Source organism: Camelina sativa, chromosome 16, assembly GCF_030686135.1.
Source record: "Camelina sativa cultivar CO46 ecotype springtype chromosome 16, ASM3068613v1".
NCBI lineage: Eukaryota > Viridiplantae > Streptophyta > Magnoliopsida > Brassicales > Brassicaceae > Camelina > Camelina sativa.
In genome coordinates this window covers 26,017,515-26,042,619 of record NC_141895.1, presented here as the reverse complement: position 1 = coordinate 26,042,619, position 25,105 = coordinate 26,017,515, and the positions used below count along the sequence as shown (strand labels likewise).

At 33.5% G+C, this 25,105-nt stretch overlaps 5 protein-coding genes, 1 long non-coding RNA gene and 1 pseudogene across 9 annotated transcripts; 3 read left to right on the top strand and 4 right to left on the bottom strand.

Annotated features, from left to right (window-relative positions):
* Positions 1-418: 418 nt before the first annotated feature.
* On the bottom strand, positions 419-1,456 carry LOC104752019 (putative small nuclear ribonucleoprotein G). The gene is made up of 4 exons (XM_010474084.3): positions 1,313-1,456; positions 1,189-1,211; positions 796-917; positions 419-707 (listed from the first exon to the last, which is right to left on the bottom strand). The coding sequence occupies exons 1-4, from the start codon at positions 1,345-1,347 to the stop codon at positions 645-647; spliced, it is 243 nt and encodes an 80-aa protein (XP_010472386.1). The 5' UTR covers positions 1,348-1,456; the 3' UTR covers positions 419-644.
* Positions 1,457-1,731: 275 nt separating this feature from the next.
* Positions 1,732-3,548, top strand: LOC147925968 (uncharacterized). Its single transcript, XR_015585371.1, has 2 exons — positions 1,732-1,897; positions 2,054-3,548. It is a non-coding gene; the product is annotated as an uncharacterized LOC147925968 (long non-coding RNA).
* Positions 3,549-4,598: 1,050 nt separating this feature from the next.
* LOC104752018 (cinnamoyl-CoA reductase-like SNL6) lies at positions 4,599-6,930 on the bottom strand. Its single transcript, XM_010474083.3, has 7 exons — positions 6,757-6,930; positions 6,490-6,658; positions 6,170-6,327; positions 5,890-6,081; positions 5,235-5,388; positions 4,945-5,137; positions 4,599-4,857 (listed from the first exon to the last, which is right to left on the bottom strand). Exons 2-7 carry the CDS (start codon positions 6,611-6,613, stop codon positions 4,764-4,766), a joined length of 915 nt encoding a protein of 304 aa, XP_010472385.1. The 5' UTR covers positions 6,614-6,658; positions 6,757-6,930; the 3' UTR covers positions 4,599-4,763.
* Positions 6,931-8,592: 1,662 nt separating this feature from the next.
* Positions 8,593-10,101, top strand: LOC104753954 (defensin-like protein 181 pseudogene; annotated as a pseudogene).
* Positions 10,102-14,734: 4,633 nt separating this feature from the next.
* On the top strand, positions 14,735-15,634 carry LOC104752017 (defensin-like protein 181). The gene is made up of 2 exons (XM_010474081.2): positions 14,735-14,850; positions 15,231-15,634. The coding sequence occupies exons 1-2, from the start codon at positions 14,793-14,795 to the stop codon at positions 15,539-15,541; spliced, it is 369 nt and encodes a 122-aa protein (XP_010472383.1). The 5' UTR covers positions 14,735-14,792; the 3' UTR covers positions 15,542-15,634.
* Positions 15,635-16,625: 991 nt separating this feature from the next.
* On the bottom strand, positions 16,626-18,855 carry LOC104752016 (putative polygalacturonase). The gene is made up of 5 exons (XM_010474080.2): positions 18,729-18,855; positions 18,269-18,610; positions 18,034-18,154; positions 17,618-17,866; positions 16,626-17,467 (listed from the first exon to the last, which is right to left on the bottom strand). The coding sequence occupies exons 1-5, from the start codon at positions 18,759-18,761 to the stop codon at positions 16,779-16,781; spliced, it is 1,434 nt and encodes a 477-aa protein (XP_010472382.2). The 5' UTR covers positions 18,762-18,855; the 3' UTR covers positions 16,626-16,778.
* A 794-nt stretch (positions 18,856-19,649) lies between these two features.
* Positions 19,650-23,314, bottom strand: LOC104752015 (uncharacterized). Of its 4 annotated transcripts, XM_010474078.3 has the most exons (14): positions 23,075-23,314; positions 22,946-22,979; positions 22,646-22,861; positions 22,418-22,554; positions 22,166-22,315; positions 21,982-22,083; positions 21,714-21,878; positions 21,509-21,619; positions 21,253-21,350; positions 21,024-21,147; positions 20,839-20,928; positions 20,672-20,716; positions 20,173-20,493; positions 19,650-20,041 (listed from the first exon to the last, which is right to left on the bottom strand). In XM_010474078.3, exons 1-14 carry the CDS (start codon positions 23,117-23,119, stop codon positions 20,015-20,017), a joined length of 1,665 nt encoding a protein of 554 aa, XP_010472380.1. In that variant the 5' UTR covers positions 23,120-23,314; the 3' UTR covers positions 19,650-20,014. The 4 variants fall into 4 exon arrangements, with proteins under 4 accessions (XP_010472380.1, XP_019093082.1, XP_087349619.1 ...); XM_019237537.2 differs by having other exon boundaries at positions 22,166-22,554; positions 23,075-23,247; XM_087493493.1 differs by having other exon boundaries at positions 20,031-20,493; positions 23,075-23,255.
* Positions 23,315-25,105: the final 1,791 nt, after the last annotated feature.

Sequence of the window (25,105 nt, the reverse complement as noted above, 5' to 3'; positions counted from 1 at the left end):
GATCAGCGATCAAAGCAGTGAATCTAGAGTAAAAGCATAAAGATTTGGTGAGGGTTACCGCAATCTTTGAGTACAAGAAAAAGTATTCATGTAGACTTCTTACTGATCAATTTATAATAAACTGCAAATCTACCATCAAGTTTCCTCTTAGTACCAAAAAAAAAAAGATGACGATTGATGCATATACCAAGCTAAGAAGATGATATTAGAGGCTTAAGCATTGTATCCTGATGAAGATTTGATATCAAAGTAATGGATCCAGAGTTAAAGCACAAGGACATTGGTGAGGTTCACCGCAATCGTCGAGCAAAATAAGAAAAGAGTATTCATGTAGACTTCTTACTGATCAGTTTATAATAATTGCAAATCTAGCACCAAGTTCCCTATTAGTACCCAAAAAAAGATGACTATTGATGCATATACCAAGCTTAAGAGATGATATTAGAGGTTTAAGCATTGTTATCCAGAGTAAAAGCACAAGTCATCACATCGGTGGGGATCATTGCAATCTTTTTAGTACAAGAAAGAGTATTCATGTAGACTTCTTACAGAATCAGTTCATAGTAACTGCGAATCTACCACCAAATTTTCTCAAAGCTAGTGCTTAGAACACAAAAAAGATGATTACCAATGCATACACCGAGCTAAGAAGATCTGCCCACTGGTTCAAGAGCTTCAACAGTGACAATGCTGTTTCCTCTAATCACCTGCAAACCATACCAAAATCAGAGTTCCAATCTGTCAAGAACAATAAATGATTAATAACAAAGGGACACAACATCGAGAGAGACTTACCACCATCCCAATGTCGGTTTTGTCATTACCGTTCACCTCAACAGTGTTATCCACAACAAGATTCATGAACTGGTCAAACCCACGAAGTGTTCCAGTCACCATTCTGTTAGCATTAAGCTTGACTGCAATTTCAAATACAATTCATCAATCTCAACACCCACAACAAGGTGACTAAACAAACTCCACCTCTTGCTAAAAATCAAAACAGAACCATAAGAGATCTACTTCTAGAAACAGGAGATTCTTGAAACCATAACCAAAATCACAGAACACAAAATCTCAAAAGTTAGCAGATTTAGATCGTTCTTCTCTATATCTTCAGGGATATGTTCAAGATTATATAAAATCAAAGTTATCTAACTAGCTAAACGAGGATAAAGATATTGAACTTACTTTGGAGCTTCTTATCCATATACCTGCATCGAACGAAACAAAATCAAACGATAGATTAGACCAAAACCAATCAGAAACAGTAAGATATAGAAATAGAAAGAGAAAAATAAGAACAAGGGCTTACTTCTTGAGATCCGGAGGCTGGCCTGACCGACTCATGGTTGCAGAATCTGAATTGAGAGGTTAGGGTTTTTCGTTCTCGGCTTGAAGAAGAAAGAGTTCGCACTGAAACCCTACAGTTTTGATTTTAAGGAAGTCAAAAAGTGTTAAGAGTCTTGGTGCTTTTTACTACTCCTCTAAGCCCAATAATCTTTTGAAGCCCATTAATTTGTAAAGCCCGAGTCATATGATTATTGTGTTTTTTTTGGTTGGTAATATTTTAACCGCCTTTTTACTTATTGTGTTTCATCTGCACCGTCGATTGCTTTATACCTTAAACTATCAACAACCGTAAGATCTCTCTAAAATCTTAAACCAGCTTCCGATTCTAGGTTTTCCTCTCTCCTATATATATATATATAGGAAGTGGTCAAAGTTTTTTTCATCGCGTTTCTGTATACTTTCATGCCGATGAGATTCTTATAGCTTTTTTTTTTATGGTCAAAGTTTTGCTCGATCGATTATCATCTATTCAACTCTCGTTGGTCTCTATCAAACCCTTTGTTGCAGCGCTACTTTGTTGATCTTTTGTGTCGATCGAACCATTGAGGTACGTTGTTATCGATTATATATATATATATATATATATATACTGTGTCTGAATCTTTAGGGTTTTTTAGCTAACATATCTTATAGAATTGGATTACTGGATTGTGTTTTTGGTCGGTATGAAATCTGCGGAACTCTGTTGTTTTCTTTCTTGTAGAGGTTTACAAGAGCGTACCGGAAACAAAACAAGCCATGATCAATTCTCGTTTGATCTAATCATCAACTCTCGTTGATACTTGATACTAATCATCAACCATCGTTGATCTAACCATATCATCTCTCGATGATCCTCCGATCGATCAACTCTCAGTTGAGCGTCCAATCATCAAATCTGGATGATCTTAATCATATCATCTCTCGATGACGTAATTTTCATCTCTCGATGACTCCAATCAACTCTCGTTGACCCTCTCATCAACTCTCGATGATCCCAATCTCATCAACTCTCGATGATCCCAATCTCATCAACTCTCGATGATCATAATCTAATCTCATCAACTCTCGATGATCCTAATCTAATCTCATCATCTCTCGATGATCCTAATCTCCTCAACTCCGATGACTCCAGTCTCATCAACTCTCGATGACACCAATCTCATCAACTCTCGATGATCCTAATCATATCATCTTTCTATGACCTAATTATCATCTCTCGATGACTCAAACCAACTCTCGTTGACCCTCTCATCAACTCTCGTTGAAAAAAAAAAAGGTATGCAATGGTCTTAAATTGGGTATCTATCGCCATAGAATTAACACTTGCACTTGCAGATGCTTTTGTTTCGGCTATCAAACTGAATAGAAGCAGGTGTACAAAAGAAAATAAGGAGGGGGATGTATATGACCTTTGCCATGACAGGTGCGCTTGCTTGGCAGGTCAAAATCCTAAATAATACCATACGGTTTTTCCGAGGGATGGGATAGGAGATGGAACGTGATTGGGTTATTTGCCCGTCGTCTCTCCTTTCCCCTCCAAACCATGTGTCTTGTTTCTCTCTTATTTTCTTGTTTTTTCATATATGTTTCTTGCATACCACAAAGAAGATCAAAGACTCGATATTGGGGCATCACCATTAGTGCAAAACCAGGAAAAGAGACCTAATTACTTTTGCTCTGTAATATGATTCTTCCATATGCTATCATAGAGGAATTATAAAACTGACATTGAGCTTTGAATGACCAATCAAAGGTACTCGTAACTTTTTTTGTATATGTCACGTACCAACTCTATTTCAACGATTATTCTCGGTAATCTCTGTCTAAGTCTCTCTGTATTGGGTTCATAACTTTATATGGTATAGTGACCTTTCCTTTTGAATGTGACCTGTCACCAACTCTACGTGAACATCTTAGTTTAATTTTTTGTTGTATCAGATACGTACCAAAACATCTAAAAAGGAGCATGTTCTAGCTGATTAAGCTGTTTTGCACAAAAGAGTAGGAAACTGAATCTATTTAGAAGGACACCAAACAAGGTTCTAGTTTGTTGGTCAACATGCAGAGAGATCGCTTCGACATTTCAAAGGCTTAGTAGAAGAAGGCAACAAAAATCAATGTTGAGGATGTAGACCATTATTTGTAAGCAAAACAAAAAACATATGTTTGTAAAAGTATTCATTTATTTACAGGAAAGTAAATTAATCAAACCCGCACTTAAGTTTGGTTGTTCACTTATTCACGTAAAGAAAGAGGAAAATAGAATTCATTCAAAATGAAAAAAAAAAAAAAAAAAACCACGAGAGGGAACCTCAATGATTGGAGAAATAGAGTATGTCGAAAAATAAAATTTATTCAAGCATAGGTGTAACAAAGAAACATCATCTCAAGCACAATGACCTTTGAAACGACCATCAATCTTATCCACCATTGTTTTACCTTTTGCTAGTCATCATGCGTGGGACGAGAAAGTAATAGTTCAACTTCTTACGATAGAGACGAAGTCAAGTGACAATACTAGAGGCTTGAGCAGTAGCACCTATAGTCCACATATGAGCTGTTTTGTATTTCTTCTTCCTCTTCGTCAACAGTATTAATGAACACTAGCAATTATTTATGTGATGGCCTAATTTTATTCTTCCTCAGGGCCCAAGATTACAATCTTAGTATACATGAAATACACACTACGACGTGAAATACATCGGCCACAATCTCTTTATCTACAAGTTTTCGATTAGTTAATATACAGTTTGTAACCTAATTCGTCATCGAGATCTATCCATTTACAAAACAAGAGAAGTAAAAAAAAAAAAAGAAACGCACTATTTTGTCTTTACATTGTTTGCGTGATTCGTCATGTCTAACATCACAGCTTTTATTATGAGAAGTGTGGATAAACCCACTAGAAAAAAAATGTGTGTGGATTGTACGAGTGTATAGTATTATATGCTTTTCATTTGTTACACGTTTCGTATTTTAGAAAAGATAGTATCTAATTGAAAAAATAATGATTTGTTATAAGTAAGCTATACATTAAACTTGACAACTCATCTATTACATCAAAGCAGACACATGTTAACATTTATATCATTTCTACTTCTTAGCTGCATATGTAGTTTTGCAGCATTCGATGATTTATACAACATTTTTTTTTTCTTTGTTGCTTAGCTGGCCTCATCGTATATTCCACAATTAAGGACTTACAACTTTTTTATTTTGGGCAAAGATTTAAGGACATATACATCATAATAAAAATTAACTTTCTATGAGTAAAACATTTTTTTACTCGAAAATATTCATTTAAAGTTACAAAAAATGAGTATATAGAATACTGAATTGAGATTTCAATAATAAAAATAAGTAAACAAGATATTCTTATTACTATATTATTTCCTTGCCCCTTTAATTTGTATCATTTTTCTCCATTCCAATTAACATGCAAAGCCAGCTTCCACCAGCTTGTTTAGTTTCTTGTTTCTCAACCTCTCTTCATAAACTTCACTTCCTTGCATCTCTTTCTCATACCTAGATCAAATATTAAAAGTATAAATTATACAATTTACCAAAAAAAAGAAGGGTAGTAATTATACTAAAGATAATAAAAATATGTACCTTGGTGGCATAGGTATCAAAGGAGACAGAGTTTGCACAAGCTTGAGAGCTTCATCTTCCGTATTCACAATTTGGTTGAAGCAAAAGTATCTACCACAAGCCGAAGTGTCCTCGAATGCTCGAATGTGAACATCCGCTACAAATTCGACGTCTACGTATGCCAACACACCGTTTTCATACATTTGTGAAGCTCCTACAATCGCATATATTGCCACCGCAATTATATTATTAATTATTATAATTTATACATATCTAACTGACATGAATGAATATGTTTATTAATTATGTACCTTTGAGGTACGACATGGTGGGTCTAGGGTTCTGTTGAGCCACTGAGGGGCCAACGATGAGGCCTGGGTTAACCGAGACCATGTTGACCATTCGGTCCATGGCTAACGCCCAGGCTGCCTTCTCAGATTGTGTCTTCGCAAGAGCATGCCATAGCTGCACATATAGCCACCACACACACACAACTTTTATTATTAAGAAAACATAAATTCATCCTAAATTCTTAATTACAAAACTAAAATTAAGTAGAATTTTAACTATGATTTAGGTTGACCTCTTTAAATATTTTATTAAGGCCGTCGTCCTACATTGAATCTTGACCAAAATTATTCTAGATACACACATGACGCATGCCAATACATTTCATGGAGACCCAATTTTTAAATTTTTACTTTGCAACAAAGATTCACCACCCCCAAAAATTTTAAAAAGTTCCAAGAAATTGCAGCTTCAAAACATCATTATTAATTAAATAGACATTTCAGATTGATTGATGAAAAAGTACATGAAATAATTGTTCATCCCAGGTCAATAATAAACAGTGGGTCCAATATGTTTTGTGAATGTGTTGAGCTTTTCGATAAATTGATAATTTATTATTAAGATAAGTAATACTAATAAAAGAGTTGAAATCAAAATAGTTAAAAATAAAAATACCTTCTTTTTGAGACAGAAGTCAAGATCACTCCAACACTTCTCATCAACATCTTTTTGAGTTCCAATGTTATCTCTCCAAATTGCAGCAGTCAAGGAAGATGAAAACACAATCTTCTCTATACTCTCTGTTCTTGCACATGCTTCCACCACATTGATAGCTCCTCTCACTTCCACATCCACTTCCTTCTCCTCCTAATCATTCACATCAAACATTTCATAAAACAAACATAGAGAGAGAATACAAGAGAAGTGGTGAGAAGATAATGCTAGAAACACTCACATCATACCCTTCAGGGTTGTCCAAGCAACAGAACACAGCATTACAATTGTTGAGAGCAACGAGGATGGTTTGGTAATCTAACACATCAACATCATAAACCTCTAATCTCTCTTCTTTAGCTTCCATGTCTCTGATCTTCTCCTCAAGCATACTCTCCCCTATTACCAAAACCCCTCATGAGAAAAAATCCAAACTTTACATTGTTCAATATCAAAATTTGAACCCAATTCCCCCAAATTGGTCAAAAAAACCAATTAGGAAAAGGATAAAAAGGTGAAAACTTTATTGTACCCTTTAAGAGAATTCGAAAGATTGTATACCATTTTTACGGATAGCGGCGTGAACAGAGTAACCTTTAGTGAGCAATCTATTGAGAATCCAGAAACCAACATAAGTGGAAGCATCAAGAACACAGCAACAAGAAGTGGGCTTTTCTTGACTCATCAGTTTCTTCTTCTTTTGAGGTTTTGTATTGTTTCTTGAAAATATCTGGAAAAAGTGAGAGAGAGAGAGATGAGCAAAGAGAAGATGATATTTAATCGTTGTTATATAGAGAGACGCTTGAGGAGGAGAAGGGTAAGTAGTACTGTAGTAGTAATAAATAGGAGAAAGGTGGGTGAACTATATAGTATGATGTTGCACACGCTCCCAACTACTCATCTTTGTATGGCTTTCTGTGTTTGGTAAATCTATTGAACGATATGGAAAGAGAGAATAAATGGTTCAATAGTCCGCCACTCATTTTTTAATAGTCTCATTTTTTTTTTTATATTCGTGTTTTTTTTATATATATTTTTTATGGAAACTATTAGGGTCCGAAGAATATTTTTTGGGTTGGACTTCGTTTCATTAATGGACTTTACGATCCATATTATTTGGTACGCAAGATACACATCTTGCTTCCCTAATAGTAATGTCAAATTTTTATATTAATTTTAAAAACATATGCTAACAATCTCTAGATAATTAAGCTCTGTTAGAGAAGAAAAAAATTCAATCCTAAAAGTAATTTAAGTTATAAAATAATTAAAATATATTTTTAATGACAATAAAAATAAAATTATCTAATAAAGACAAAAATGTTGTAAAAAGACAAAAAGAATGTTTAACGCCCACAACCATCAAAAGAAAAGTTATCACAAAAAAAACGAAAATAGTTTATGACCAAAGAGACTCAACTCTTTGAATAAAAACTTAAATCCAAAATATAATGAATGGAAATAACTTCGCATAAGATATATTTTACAAAAATTATGATGAATGTAAGAAATCATTGGAAATATATATTGAAATTTGTATTATTAATATTAAAAATGTTATCTTAATTGAGACATGTGGTTGCCTCATTGGCGTGAGAGTCAGCGCCGTTAAACGGTTAACTAACACTGTTTATAAAGGTATCGAAATCGGCTAAATTTATAAAGTTTAGGTAGGAAAATTAAATTATTAATCAGTTCAAATTGATAAATGTATGGTATCATAGATTGAGTATGAAAAAATGTTCGAAAAAAAGTCTGGATTGATTTTGGCCGTTTTCCCTAGTCTAGTCCGCATCAAAGATAGTAAACTTTTCCCATAGCTTGTCACATGGCAAATATTGATACATGTGTACTCAACTTAATTGTTAACATACAATTTCATTATTTAAAATTTATAAAACATAAACAAGAAAACATATATTTAATTAAAATGATTATTATTTATTTTTGAAAAAGAAATTAGCATTACCTATTTTGCAGTAATTTAATTAATTTTCCTTCGTTTAACTAATAATTATTTTTTTAAACAAGAGATTATTACATTATCTGTTATTTTATTTTTTTCAATCATCGATTTATTATTTTTATGTCTTTAATTTTTTAAGATATATAACTGTTACTCATTAAATATATTATTATATTCTAAGGATTTACATAAAATATGTTAACAACCTAATATTTTCTATTTTCTGCATATTTAAAAAGGCAAGGAATAATAATGTGAACCATACTAGAATTATCTCTATTTAATAACATTATCACTGAAGGTTTTTTTTTTGGTTTAGATGTTTTTAATGATTAAATCTTTTAGAAAACCTTGCAAAAATTTACTATGGTTATTTTCTTGAAATATGATAGCTTTTATAGATTGATTCTAAGGATTTTATTGGTTTAGGAAATCATATAATCCTCTATTATATTACAATTTTTTTAGTAGAAAATAAGATTTTATAACTCAAGGAACTTTCTTGGCCATAACAATTTTAGCCAAAAATCAGTGTATATGGAAATAGATCTTTGTCCCAAAAAAAAAAAAATGGAAAAAGATCATGATAAGTTGGTAACACGTTAAAGACTGGTTCTTGTGAGTCCTCGGCTTGCTTTTAAATAGATTAACCAAATGCCACATTAACATAACAACAATTATCTTAAAGAGAAGTTTAGAAGAAAAGTATAAAACGTGAAAGCATGAAGATGATGACACCTTCACTTGTATCCCTTGTTATACTGATCATATTTGCCTCAGGTATTATAAATTTTATGTATTCCTGTTCAAGTGTCATGTTTCTTTTATTCAATTGATATATTTTTAATTTCTTTGATATATTCTTTTAAAATTAGAAGTACACAAAAATTAAAATCTTCTATTGCTAATAAAGACGGTACGGAAAAGTGAAAAAAAAAAATCTCTTATTGACATTTCTAATAACGTTGTCATGACATCGGATGAAAAATAAAAGGGATAATTGCATTTTATATACTTTTATTTGGCATTGAATGCAATAGTAGACCCTATATTCGATATTTGAGAAACATAATCATTAAGGGTACTGAAATTACAGTTGACTCCCTTACGACCAAACAAAAAACACAAGCCGAAATGACAGATGTAATCTGGAGGAATTCTGCAATAGATTTATTTAAGGTAGATTACAAATTGAGTATATGTGAAGACATAACGGTAGATCTACTCTTTAATTATAATTTAAATTTTAATTAAAAATTTTATAAAAAATAATTTGATAAACCTATTGACCAAATATTAACCACATAGACTTCTTGCATTGTAATAAAATAAATTTACCTATAAACGATTCAAATTAAGGGAGGAAAGACTGATTATGTTAAAATTAAAATTTACCACTTTGACTGTTATTTAAGCTTACAAATTCAGGTTGTTGAAGCATTAAGAGCTTCAAATTTGGTTGTTCATGGTTGTTGAAAAATTGATGGCGGTGGTACAACCGTAAATAAAAGAAGAAGATGAGGATATGGATGTAATAAACATTTTCGCAAAAAAATTCAAATAAATCATAAATAATGACATTTTTGTGAATACAATGAGTGGACAAGGATTTAATAGAGAGAAAGTGGCAAATGTTGGAGAAAGAAAAAAAGGGGTCTAACATTGCAATTGACTCAAGTTTGTAGTCTATTTTTGCAAGTGTCCCAAAATAAAAAGATATTATTATGAGATTTCTTTTTGTTAAATGGTTATTCTTACAATACTTATTATGCTTAATTAAATATATATCTACAAATTTTATGAGTAAATTAGGTATATGATAAGGTATACATCTATATTCTTATTTTAAAGTTAAATAAAAAAAGGTATACATTGCTCTAGTTGTTGAGCAGACCAGAGCAAGTATCTGCGTCGATAACCTAGGCCACTGCAACGATTGTGACCAAAGATGTAAGGCCAAACACGGTGCATCGGGTATAAGCAGATGTGACGGTCCGGTTGGAATGTCGTTGTGCACTTGCAGTTACGAGTGTCCAAAGTTTTGCAGGATTGGGCTTGGCAATTGCGGTGAAAGTTGTAATGACCAATGTTGTGATGCAAAATGCGCACAAAGTTACAATAGTGGACATGGAATTTGTGACACCCATAATGAAATTAGTCTGTGCCAATGCAAGTACCCTTGTAGCGATCCTAAAACAAGACTATAAAATTTGTAAAACCATTAGATGTCTGTTGTAATATGGTGATAAGTTTTTTTTTGTTCCACGAAACTGTGAAAGTACTCATCCAATAACCAAATGTACATGGGGACACTATAAATTTTCACTTCTTTACGTTCCTGATTTACTTTTTTTTTTTTAATGTGAAATTTATATATAGTGAGAACAAACGCAGTACAGATCGTTCAGTAACACTGGAGGTAGAGGTTATTAGTTTTTAAAAACTGCCAAACGAAACCAAACTGATGGATGAAACAGAGTTAGGAGTTCTGTTTGTATGGGTGCCAAGCTTCGATGTCTCCAACTGTTTCAGCAATGAGATACATTCAGTAATTTCGTTGTCAATCGATCTAACCAAAACATATGATGTGGTTTGTTGTGATCTTGATGGTGATTTTTTTTAATATGAATTTGAATTTCATTAAATAATGAGAGAGTTTGTAAAATATACAAAAGCTAAACCAAGAGCTAATTTCTTGCCAAATTTAAAAAAAAAAAAAAATAAGTGTTGTGATAAAAAATAATAATCATAAGAGCTAATGCAACAAAGAACTGATGATAATTTGTTTATTCATAGGTGAGCCAATTTGGCATTAGGCCATCTATTGCTTGCGGCTTGTGTGACTTCCTTGCCAGATCTGTGTCTCTGATTTGCCTGTCCAATTTCCTAATTATGTATTATTTGCGCGGTTGAGGAAATGTTTGAGTGGATCCTGTTAATCTTTCAAACCATATCACATATTTTTTTTTGTCAAACAACTTGCATTCATTACTCAAAAAAGAGAAGGTTCATACAAGCACAGCTTAGAAAACAAGAAAAAAGGGCATTCTCCAATACCACAACAACAAAGAAACAAAGCAAAGATAAGTATAGTCGACAAAAGGTTTTTGAGAGTTTTGAGTCAGAACCTTGAAAGAATTGGTACATGTGAGATCAGGATTAACGACAAACTCTTCCATGAAACAAATCAATGGATGAGAGGTAGCCACTATCATAAGACGCATTGGCATTAGAGAAGGGGTCAATACTGAGTTTCTCACCGGTTTGAGAAGATCTACACGAAGTGGAAGCTTGACACGATTTTGAGCAAAGTTTGGAGATCTTTGACAATTGAGGATGTTTAGTGGAGTTGCCGTAGGGTGTAAAGTGATCTTGGATAGACCAAACCTGAATACACCACTCAGACAACTTGGGTTCTGGATCCAAATACCATAGACACTCAAGCGATAGGATTCAAAGATCAGGGCCAAATGGGTTACTATTATCAGGGTTCTCAGGGGGAGCGACTGACGCCAAAGCAACAATGATGAATTACTTCTCAGATGGAAACCATAGAGACCGTAATCAAGATCACACCATTGATTAAATGTTGACGTCAACAAAAGATGTAAGTAAGCGTACCATTGTATAAACTTTTTCGTGTATAATGTTAGATCGAGCATGATTAAGATCAATGATCACGGGATGTGGAGGCAGATCACATATATGGTGGCTTGGGCATATAATTTTAGCCATAATGGCTGGAAGAGGTGTCTGAGGCACCAAGCCATGTGGAAACAACAGTCCATATGGGTGGAAGAGAATGTAAGACACAAAGGTGAATTGGTCTTTGACTCAAACAATGACACAAGCCCAACACTGAAGCCCACTGAGCAGAAGAAGAAGACAAACATGCCCATTGAACAGAAGAAGATGACAAACAACACACCTTTGTTGAAGCAGAGTATCAATGGCACCGGCGTTCGTGAATCTTCACCTGATGATGACTCATCTAAGATAGTTGGAGGATAAGATATCTTCTCACTATTCTAGACTGTTCCAAAATTGTAGTCTATAAAAGACAAATGTACAGGACCGTTTGTAATGGTCGAAAGTAAGAGTTTTATCAAATCAATCCAAAGTTATCTTCTCAGGGAGAGAGACCAGTTTGTCAGATATGTGAACGTATCGGCCATACAGCTATCAAGTGCTACAACCGGTTCGACAACAACTACCAGAGTGAAGTTTCAGCTCAAGCTTTCTCCTCTCCGCGTGTATCTGATGACAATGGGAGAGAATGGCACCCTGACTCTGTAGCTACAGCACACGTCACTTCCTCCACCGCTGGTCTCCAGGAAGCTAAAACTTATGAAGGTAATGATATTTTGATGGTAGGAGATGAAGCTTATCTTCCCATCACACATGTTGGTTCCACCACCATCTCCTCTGCTAAAGGTACCTTTCCTCTTCATGAAGTGTTAGTATGTCGTGGTATGAAAAAGTCTCTCTTGTCTGTGTCCAAGTTGTGTGTTGATTACCCTTGTAGTGTGACTTTTTGTCGAACCGGTTGTAGCACTTGATAGCTATGTGGCCGATACGTCCACAGATCTGACAAACTGGTCTCTCTCCCTGAGATGAAGAGTAGGACTGATGTTGTGGAAAACCTCGACCTCTTGATGAGTAACCACTTCTGCCTTTGTTCTGACCGAAACGACCTCTCCGCGATTGTTTGGTTGGTACTGCGGAGCACACGGGTTCTTTTTCTCAGTGTTAAAGGCGAGGTGTGGAGATGGTGAGGAAGTATCCTCATACGACTGCAACATGCTGTCAAAGCCTTGGACCTCTGCAATCACATCGTTGAACATTGGAGCTGGGAGCTTGCTTAAAGAACTTAGGATAACTGTCGTGATGGGATCGTAATCTCTTCCCAGTCCATTGAGAAAACCAAAGATTTTCATGGATTCATCAACAGGTTTCCCAATGGAACTCAAGGAGTCACAAATCGCCTTAAACTCACGGCAATAGGTTGGTAGCGTCTTGTCTCTCTTGGACAGGAGCTGCAGACTTCGACGGAGGGAGAACTCTCTGGCAACACTGCTTTTGTTGAAGTTCTCTGCGAGAGACAACAAGATCTCACGTGAAGTTTTGAGATTGTGAACGTGACCAAGGACTTCTTCAGACAAAGTACCGAACAACCAAGAATGAACAAGCTGATCGGTACAGAACCACGACTCATACTGAGGGTTTGGGACTTCATTGGAGACTTCACCATTGACGACGAGGCGAGTCTGAGCAGGTGCATTGACGGCACCATTGACAAAACCGATGAGTTTTTGACTTGACAACAGAGATTAAAACTGTGTCTTCCACAAGAGGTAGTTTGAGTCAGTCAGCTTCAAAGTGACAGAGCTAGTTACATGAACATTGTCTGGGAAAGGAAATGTGGCGGTCATTGTTTCACCTGTTAAGGTTTACTAAGCTCTGATACCATGAACGAAAGAAGAAAACTTTGGACTGATTTGATAAAACTCTTACTTTCGACCATTACAAACGGTCCTGTACATTTGTCTTTTATAGACTACAATTTTGGAACAGTCTAGAATTGTGAGAAAATATCTTATCCTCCAGCTGTCTTGGATGAGTCATCATCAGGTGAAGATTCACAAACGTCGGTGCCATTGATACTCTGCTTCAACGAAGGTGTGTTGTTTGTCTTCTTCTTCTGTTCAGTGGGCTTGTTTGTCTTCTTCTTCTGTTCAGTGGGCTTCAGTGTTGGGCATGTGTCATTGTTTGAGTCCAAGACCAATTCACCTTTGTGTCTTACAGAGAAAAGCTATGTACCCCAGCCTCTCTTAATGGCAAGGCTCCAAAGGTCTTCACTTACCTCACATTTACAAATAAGATGATCTCTATCTTCGTCAAAGTTTCCACATAACCAAACATGAAGGCTGAACTTGCAGTCTCCAATTAAAAAATCTCGATTTTGAATACCACATTTTTATCTATTTAACAGTATTATCTTTAAAGACTTTTTTTTTTGGTTTATAAGTCAATAAGAAAATTAAAAATATTAATTAAATCTTTCAAAAAATCTTGCAAAAATATAGTATGGGATAATTTTGTTCTTAATTTTTAAATATTATAGCTTTTGTGGATTGATGCTAAACATTTTTTAGTTATCTCGATGGAATTGAGTTTTTTTTAGACTTTCAATTATTGGGATGATCGAACCTTTATCCGGGCCGAATTAATTAATGGGCCAACATGTATAGGCTCTGATACCATGTTAAATTCGAGCTTTACGGGCTTTCAGCTCAAAACCAATTGACAATTAGTGAAGAGATCCTAACCCTTTATATATCACTTGATAATTTCTCTAACTATCCATATAGGACGTATATTATACTAACAACCCTCCCCATGTTAAGGTATGACCATCTGAAGCGTGAGCATATGTGGGAACAACATTTACGGAGTGACCCAACAATAAAGTGGCTCTGATACCATATAAAAATTATAGAAGGGGTTTGAGAAAAAAATCTTTATTATTGTGTTATATTCTTAATCAATGGTACATGGTTCATATAATACCAATATGGTGTATATTAAGTGACATCAATAAAGCTGAACATCGACTGTTGGTCCATACACGAATACGATGTTCTTACATAACATTGTTTATATAGGAAAAAAAGATTTTATAACTCACAAACATAACATTGTTTAAATAGGAAAAAAAAGATTTTATAACTCAGAAATATGTTTATAAGGAAAAATATCATACGACCACATTAAATGCTGCTTTTTGTGAGTCCTCAGCTTGCTTTTAAATAGACTACAACGAAATGCCACAATAACACAAAAAAAGAAACAATTATCTTAAAGAAAAATTTAGAAGAAGACTAGAATACGTGAAAGCATGGAGAGGACACCTACACTTGCATCCCTTGTTAGCCTACTTATCATATTTGCCTCAGGTATTTTAATTTTTTATTTACACCTTTCAAGTGTCTGTTTCTTTTATTCATTTGATAAATTCTTTTACAATTATAAATTCACAGTAATTAAAATGTTCAATTGCTAATTTTGCATGGAAAAGTGAAGAAACAAAAAAACTCTTCTTAACATTTCTAAAACACCATAGATGAATTTACGTTGTCATGACATCGGATGAAAAATGAAAATATGTTATTATGATATTTTTTATTAAATGATTACTACTTAAAATACTTATTAAAAAAAATTATCTACTAATTTTCACGACATAAAAGCATGGATTCAGAGTGAATTAGATATATGATAAGATATATATTCTTATTTTACAATTATATTTAATATGGTATACACAATGATCTAGTTGTTGAACAGACAAGAGCAGATAAATGCAACGAGAGGCTAGGCCCTTGCGACGGTTGTGACCAAAGATGTAAGGCCAGATACGGGGGATCGTGTGAAAGCAAATGTGACGGTATCGTTGGAATGTTGTCGTGCACGTGCATTTACCAGTGCCACCCCCGAAAGGTTTGCAATGCTGGGCTTGGCAATTGCGGTATGAGCTGTAATAGTCAATGTTGTAATGCAAAATGCGCACAAAGATACAGTGGTGGAGGTGGATTTTGTAACAACGTTGCTGGCTTTAGTGTGTGCCAATGCTCGTACCCTTGCTGAAAACAAGACTACAAATTTTGTAAAACCATAAGATGTTTTTTTTTTTTTGTAACCGTAACATCAATAATATGGTAATAAATTTCTTTCGTAAAACAATAGTTTTAGTTCCATATAAGTACTCATCCAATACTCATGTGAACATGGTATGAAATTATATGATACAGGGTAAATTTGCACTTCTCGAATGTTCACTTTAGTTAATTAGGTTTTTCATTAGTTTTTTTTTTCAATATATTTGAGCGTAACTTTGGTTTAGAAATTTGCAAAAGTGTCTAGAAATTAGTAGATGACAAACTTCATAAAGAGACACTTGTAAATTTTGTCATCTGCTCTGTCTCTTAATAGTTGACACTTGACTACAAAGTATCTAGAAATTAGTAGGTAGCGATTGTGGTGGAGAGATGATTTACGATGACACCGCGAGTGAGCTTCATCCTTGCTAGATTCTGAATGATAGGTACAACAATCAAAATACATATATTTTGTGCTTAACGAACAGAATAGATTAACAACGAGTAGAACAAACGGATTTTTAAAAATATCAACTCTTGTATAGATGGAATGTAATTTTGTAAATGTAATTAACATTGTAAATTTTGTAGTTAGTTACATTAAAATTTTACATTCTTTAATCATAAATATATAAACTAATCAACGCATATAATCATTTTTTGTATGAATGTAAAATTTATTTAAACAAAACCTTGTTATATATGCATAATGCATCCTTGTTGTTAGAGTAGTTTGAAATTTAAAACAGAATATGTTTGAAAAATATTATAAAAGAGGGTTTCGTGTCTTGATTCAAACCATAGCCGTAAGCCGTCTTCAAGCTTTAGCGGGTATGTGACTCGTATTGAAAGATGAATGATTAGCTGGTTTAGTTCTGGTTTAGATTGGTTGATGTATTTGGTTTAGTTTGCTTTTACGATCGAATATTAATTGTTTTTTTTTTGCAGAACCTCAACGAGTATCTCATGGATGTGGATGCTTTAGCTTTGTATCCGTATATTAAAAACCAACATTTCATGGTTTTTTTATTTTTATTTTTATCAACACCAGTATTGCATGGTTTATACTTTAATTTATTCAATAAAAGCTGGGGCATTATTATCTGAGGAAATTAATACATTACACTGTTAAAAGACAATGTATATATTTATGAATATATAATTAAGTAATATCTCCGGCACAATTTCTAAGTAGAGCATTTCCTTTTTTTTTTTTTTTTTTTTTTTTAAGTAGAGCATTTCTTCAGGACAACAGATTCAATAGGAATCTTATCAACCGGAAAAGCACAATGAACCCGAGCTCCTTTCTCCGGCAACAAACTACACGGTTTGGGCGTCACCTTACTTGAAACCCCGGAGATGTTAGTACAATTCCACAACAACTTCTTTGGTTTCGGAGCCAAAGCAATGTTTATATTCGACATACATATCTTTGTGAAAGGATCGTTCTTCAACCCATCTAGCCTTGCGGGTTGCGTGACATTATCTGCGGTCATGTCACTGTAGTTAATGTTTGTAATTTGGGGCATAGCCTTGGGATCAAACCCTGAAACGGGGTGTTGGTTATATGCACCGCTCATCCAGAAAACGTATTGCATGGTTTTCATGGTAAACTTTCGGGCGAAAATATCCTTAACGTAACCACCACGACCAACTGCGGTTTTGATTCGGATAGCGGATTGTGTCTGGAGTAATGTAATGTCTTCGATTCTAACATCTTTGATTCCACCGGACATTTCGCTTCCGAGTGCTATTCCAGCGCTGTCGGGAGAGATGCATGTGAGCCGTCTGATCGACAGTTGTTGAGTTGGCTTGCCGACTTTGATACCAAACTGATCCCAACCGCTCTTCACGGCGATGCAATCGTCTCCGGAGACTACGTAACAGTCTTCTATTAATGTGTTGGTGCATGAATCTAACAACGAAGAAAATAGACAATGCCACGTGAATATATGAAGTCACGTCGAATACAAAGATTATAATCTTATAACATGAAAACAGAAACGCAAACACAAACGAACATATACTATTCAATATATATGCGACGTGGGAGATATGGACTTACCCGGGTTGATTCCATCGGTATTAGGAGAATCGATAGGAGCAAGAATGGTAACGCCTTTGACAATAACATTGTTACAATACACGGGATGAATGTTCCACGAAGGCGAATCAATGATTGTGATGTCTGAGATCTGAACGTTTTTAGAGGATATGATTTCGATTGTGTAAGGTCTCGTGATCGACTTAAATCCACCACTACGGTACTTCACCCACCAGTATTTCCCTTGCCCGTTGATCGTTCCGTTGTTACCTAACCAAACAAATTCGATCAATTCTTTTTTACGAAAATAAAAAAACAAAGATCTTATAGAGCCTTGACTCTTGGTCGTTAACGATTCTTTATTAGATGATATATTCGTTCATAATTTTTGTTATAGCTTTGATATGTCCTTGTATTCATTTTTTGGTTAATCTTACCGGTAATAACAACATCAGTTAGGTTTGTGCCAGAGATTAAACTAGCATATGTTGGCCCTGCTGCATCTCTTCCTTGTCCGTACGATGGCAAAGGTGCAACAACTGGGTACTCAGATTCATCCTTTTTATTTAAACCAAAAGATTAAAAAAAAAAACGTGTAAATAAATGACTAATTCCTTACACAAAATATTTTATCCAAATTTACTTTTGTATAATACAAGATGGAAACCATACCTGAGAAGCAAGAATAGTTGCACCTTTTTTGATGAACAAAGTAAAATGGCTTGTGAGGTTAAAACTTCCCGTTAGCCATTTCCCTGGTGGAACAATGAGTTGCACTCCGCCGTCGGCCGCCTTTGGAGCAAGCTTGGTTATGGCTTCTTTAAACGCTTTCGTGTTCGACGTCTTTCCATCACCAACTGCTCCAAATTCTGTTAAAACTGCGCTATGTTTTCGACAATTCAACGCCATATATTTAACATTTGCCTTTCCTTGTATGCCTAGATCCCGAGATTCCATCATCGAAAAACTACTAATAGCCAAAACTACTAATATACAAAAACTTGTTTGAATCATCTGTTGTTGAGAGAAAAAAAAAAAGTATATCATTTATTAGTTTTTTAATTCAAAATTACAATTTAAACTCACTGAAAACATAAGTTTAGAAGGATGTCATAGTTTAAAATCGTGTTACCTTTAGAGTTGAAGATTTCATAGAGAACTCCATTTTGATTCTTCTGACTTGTTTTTGTTGTAGTTTTGGTTGGTCTGAAAACAAAGTAATTTATAGAAGAACAATATAGAGAAAAACATGCTTAAACTTTTATCTAAATCTAAGCATTGAATTGAATTACCAAAATAAGTAAAGCCAAAAAAAGGTGAGATCATGTACCAATCTTTTTTCTTTAAATTTCTGTTATCAGAATCCATTTTAAATAAATGTAGATAAAGACAAACATTCCCCATTTTGGTAGAAAATAGTCCAACTTCTGAAGTAGATCTCAAATTAGGTATAGTTGACTGAAGAAAATCTGTAGTGCCACAGACATATCCGGAGCTTCCTATAAGACTTATCAGCTTTACACATTTATAGATTGTAGTCTTAGGAATTATATGTGCTAAACATACAACAACACCTCTATAAATTAATAATGTTGAAATCATAACATTTTATTAATTTATAGTGATATTAGATAAATTAATATTTATTAATTTATAGTACTATAAACTAATAGTTCTTAATTTATAGATATATTTTAATTGTTTAAATTTTTAAAAATTATTAATTGAGATAATTTTCTAGATAAGATTAGATTTTAGGATGTTATAATTTTAAAGTTTTGGACTTGAATCTGTAATATTAATTATGTATGGTAAACCAATAATTTTTAATACATTAATTAGAAAAATTAATAGTGATATTAGTTTATCTATAAAATAATATTTATTAATTTATAGTATAAACTAATTGGTATTAATTTGTAGATATAACTTAATTGTTTAAATTCTTAAAAATTATTAATTGAGACAATTTTCTAAATAAGATTACATTTTAGGATGTTATAAGTTAAAGTTTTGGACTTGAATTTTTAATATTAATTATGTATACCAATAATTTTATTACATTAGCAAAATTAATATTAATATTAAAATAGCACATTAACAAAAAAATTAAAATAAAAACTTGAGGAAACAGAAAATAAAGCACCAGAAAATATTAATCGATAGTTGTAACATCCTTTATTTTTAAGTGAAAGCCACATCAAAGTTATGCAAATGAATGATCTAACATTGATTTGGCCCAAAAGTATCATCATCAGCAGCAATAATCTGAGATTGATTTGTAAACCTTCTTGTTGTCCTCTGGCAATCTGAAACCCTAAAAGCTGCTTGCTTTCTTCTTCGGATCAAACTTCCGACACAAGAAAGATTACCATGTATCGCAAAATGATATCAGTTCTTATAGGAACAAAACCCATCTCAGGTTCCGAAAAGGTTTGAAGCCACCTGAAAAAGAAATGGTTCAATTGAAAAGTATGCAAGAGTTTTGGTTAAGCTCTATAATTCCAAAATTCACAAGTCGAATCCATCAACAAAAATCGAAATGTGGCTCTTTTTAAGGTCATTGGGTTTGCAACCTTCACATGATGTGGCATGATCTTGATATCATAAGGAACGTGAAGCCAAGCTTCAGGTCGGTATAACAGAAAATTCTCAGGTTTACTGGTGTAAACGTCTGCGTATTGGTGGATGTGATAGGAGAATGCTGATTCTTGACCAGTGTCTGTGACAAATGTAGCTCCGAACGATCTGTTAAACATTTGTTTCATTGTGTCTCGTGCTCTCTGTCTTGCATTGTTCAGCTCATCCAAAAGAGATTGGCATGCTTCGCTTCTATGAGTGTCTGATACGGTCGCGTGAAATCTACCGAGTAACTCTTGGATAATATGGAATTTTGCCTGAGTTTAAGCCAAAAAGTTGGTCTAATTAGACTTAGTAACATACGAAAGTATCTATATTTCTCCATGTCTTCTAAGTACTTATGGTTTATGTCCTCGATCACGTTACAGGAATGTATATGAATACTATAAGCAGAAAGCCATTCTTGTGAAGTTAAAGACGAAGCTGTGACTATACCTGCTCAAACCGGTAGCTATCACCATTTTGTATCTGTATCTCTCGCTGAACCAAAAAACATCACAAAGAGAAGAACTCAGTGTAGAAGATTGGGTTTTAAATGATGTACAAACGTTTTTGAGAATACAATCAGATGAAAGGCTACATATCATGTATGGTAAACTAACCTCGAGCTCATGAATTATCGCAGCAGTTCGCCAACCAGCTTTTGAAGGCCCTCTTAGATCACTAAATAAGTGATCTCCGAAATAAATAACCTATGAACAGAACATGTTATATAGTCTTGTCTTTAAAATGCAATCAAAAGCATGAAGTTACAAAATGGAAGATATCATCTTGTGGTAAAGAGTACCTCAGGGCCATGCCACTTTGTGATTTGAAGGAAGGATTTTAGACAGCCATGGTAGTAAACTTTCTTCGGGTCAAATGCATCCACTTTTGTAAACGCCAAATTATCCCTCTCAGAATCGTAACAACTACAAGGATTAATAGCAATAAAAGCGTCAAGCAATCAATTCCGCAAGACAGACAAACTTATAAGTTACAAAAGAACATGGCGTTTCTGAATAAGGAAAATTAACCGGAAAGGGTGCTCAGATGTGTAAAATTCTGGTTTGTTTGCTTTAGCAATCACAACATCAAAGAGCTCTCGCCAGGAATCTCTGAGGCCAAAAGAGTCCTAACGAAAAATAAGCACACAAATAAAGGTCATGAACCACTAAGAACATTATGGACAACTACATAAAATCGAATGAGTGTTGAGTATAATTTGTCCCTAGTGATACTAAAACGGGAACACAGAAAAGTTTTAAATGGCTATTCAATTCTGTGAATCACCTCCATCAGATAGCGCATTCCACCATCAACAAAATGATACGGAGAGTTGGTCAGCAAAAAAAGCTTCTTTCCTTTATCTTTCAGCATTCTAAGGAAACGTAGAAGCTGACCCTGAGAAGTAAATCGCTGTTCAGTGTTATAACAATTAAAAGTAATATCACTTTACATTTTTAGCCATTTAAGGAATTAAAGAAATTTCACTTGCATTTTTTAGCAAATATCTGTTAGGATCAGCAAGAATCCCTCTATGAACCAATCCACTTCTATGGACATGTTGAATAGCACGATTGACATCATTGTAGATGTTAGAGGCATCAAACTCAAGTTTGGCGTCAACAAAATATTGAACCATGTCTGCAATTAGACAGGCCTGGAAAAAAAAGGTAAAAAAAAATGTTGCAGTCAAACAAATCAGATATGACAAAATCATGGTTCCTCTCTACGAAAGCAACTTATTGACTTATTAAAATCACCTCGCTGAAACAGAAGAAATCCATCAATCCCACCAGACCTCTCGCTTGATCACGACCAATGTGTCGTGTTCCATACATACTCTCTATTTCCTTCCTACTAAGCTGCACAATTATAAATATGCGAATGGCTCAGAAACCATCCATCCCACAGCAACAGTTTCAACAAAAGAGACGATCAAAATACCTTACGACGACCGAAATAACACCCGTCTGGCTCAATAGAACCAAAGAAATCCAATTTCATGAGGCAACCTTTTTGTTTATCATAGTACAAACCTCGGATGGGAAAAGTCGGATCATACTTGAACTGGAAGCAAGCATCAGGATATCTAAACTGCAAGAACAAAGAACAAGTAATTCTGAAAACAATACTCAAAAAAAAAAAAAAACAGTTTGGGTTAAAAGAAACTGCCATAAGAATAAGAGATTCTACTACCTCATTAACCATATGCTGCTTGGCAAGATCATAGATCAAGCTCTGCAAGTGAGATGAGTAGTGTGCCAAAGTGTAATCATAATCAAATCCATAAACTTGTATATTATCCAATCTCAGATTCTTATTAACATATATCCCTGCACAAGCATCATCATCATCCAAAACCAATCAGTAAGAAAGAACACAACACCAAACTAATGTATAAATGAATAGCTCAGCTCAGCTCACCTTGAGGATTCATCTTAGGCATACTATTAATTGCTTCAGGGATATTAAGAAACCTCTGTTTCGCCAGCTCGAATTCGCGCCGGATCTTCGTGATCTCCTCATCTAAAGTAGAACATTCCGGCAAAGCGACGGCATATTTCGCTTCGAGATTGGCTAACGCCGCCTCCGACTCCGACGAAGTAACGGTGGCGAATCCTCGGAAACTTGTTAGAAATCCTGAGGAAGATTCAAACGATCTTAATTCTTCGGAACTGTCACCATTTTCGGATTTGATTTCAGATCATAAGAAGAGAAACTCACCATTTCGGATTTGATCTGTAGCAAATGATCCTCTCTGCAATTACAACGAACTCGATGATCATCGATGGCGAATGAGGTGATAAAATTAGTAGTAAATGGAAATGTTTGGGGAGAGAGAGAGAGATTTACAGTGAGCGATGCTCCGAGAGGAAGAAGACGGCGAGACGAAGTCATTAAAGTCAGCTTTTCATGAAAGGAGATGTTATCTTTTTTTTTTTCCTGAGAGTGGACTTTGAGATTTTGGTTTTGAGGGGAGAAGAAGCTGATGACGTCATTGTTATATCAGTGGATAAAGATAATGGCGGTTAGGGTTTATCGTCGACGGCATCGGCCAGCGAGATAAGTCCGGGAAGAGCAGATTTTTCGGATGATTTATTAGTATTGGGCCTTGGTGGTTTATGTAACTTTGTGTCTCTTGATTTTGGGCCCAATTATATATCCATCTAGGTGATGACTGATGACTGATTTTGGGCCCAATTATTATTTATTAGAAATGTTTTTTTCAAAGTTTCACCTTTTTTTTTTTTTTTAACACCAAATCATATATATAAAATTAAGGTTTTTGCCTCTCCTTATTGGTTGCTTTTCATTTAATACTATCTAAATTTTATAATTTGTTTTCTAATTGTTTAATTGCTTTAAATAATATTTAAGACTCAATTAACACAAAACATTTAAGTTACACATTAAAATAAAATTATAAATGAAAATAAAATAAATTATGCATTAATCATATTCCACTACTCAATTTTATTCAAACACAATAAATTATAATTATTATAATTCTAAATGTAACTTCCATCAATTCTTACTATATAAATAAGCATTCTCTCATTCTCTCAAAGTGACATTCTTTTACTTTCTCATTTTCACATTTTCTCATTCTCTTCCACAATACCTCAAATCAATTTTTGTTTTTTTTTTGTTTTCAATTTCTTATTTTTGTTGTATGGGTTACAAAAAACCAAATGAAATATCATTGTAAAATTATAATGCTAAATTTTAATTTTAGAGACTACATGATATATATTTTACATTGTTCTTATTTTTAAAGATTCATCTACATTATCTAATTTGGATTATCATCTTATAATTAAGTAATCATTCTCTCCTCTCCCACCAATATCAAATTTTGTTATATCTCATATGTGTTGTAAGAGTTTGATTCTATATTTTAATTTAGAAAGTATTATATATTTAACATTATTTTCAATTTTTATTTTATTTATATAAAAATAAAATATTTTTTTTATATTTCTTACCTTTCTAATCTATTCATATTTATTTTTTCAATTTCTATAGTCAATTTTAAACTCACATATATTGGTTTAACAAAAAAAAATCAAGTTTATATGAGAATTAGATGTTCTTATTCATTTTAAACGATTAATGTGTAACATATTATACTTTGAATCAAATTATGGACCCACAAACACTCACTTTTAATTAAATGAGTTTTTTTAGGAGTTGGAAAAACATAAAAATTTGTTTGTAACTCCCATAATAATATCATAGTAGTGTTTTCAATGAATTTAATTTAATATAATAAAACATGTTAAAAATGTGTTAATATGCATATTTTAATTAAACAACACATTAAATTATATACATTAATGCATATTTTAAATTCATTCTTTAATTCTAAATTGTAACTGAAATTACATAAATTGTGAATTGACTTTTTATCCTCCATTTATTTTCATTTAAACACACTATTAATTATAATTGTAACTCTTCTAATTTAATTATTTTAAAAATGTAACTTCTATCACTTTTTATCCTATAAATAACCATTCTCACATCCTCCTCCACCATATTCAAAATCCTAAATATTTTATTTGGTTAAAAACCCAAATAAGAGTTTGATTATATTTTTTGTTTACTATATATTTTACATTGTTCTGAATTTTATTGTTTCTTTGTTTTATGTACATCTTCTTTTCCTCTTTGTTTTCTTATATTATTTTGATTTAAATACATATGTATTCTAATATGTATAATAAAATTTTGATGACCATAATAATATTTTGGTTATAACCATCTCATAATAAGGGAATCAAGCAAAAGAAAACATCTTAATTCTTTACTTTAGATGTTTGATTAGTTCTTACAAAATCATGTTTATTTATTTTATTCTTAAAATTTGAAATGTTCTCATGA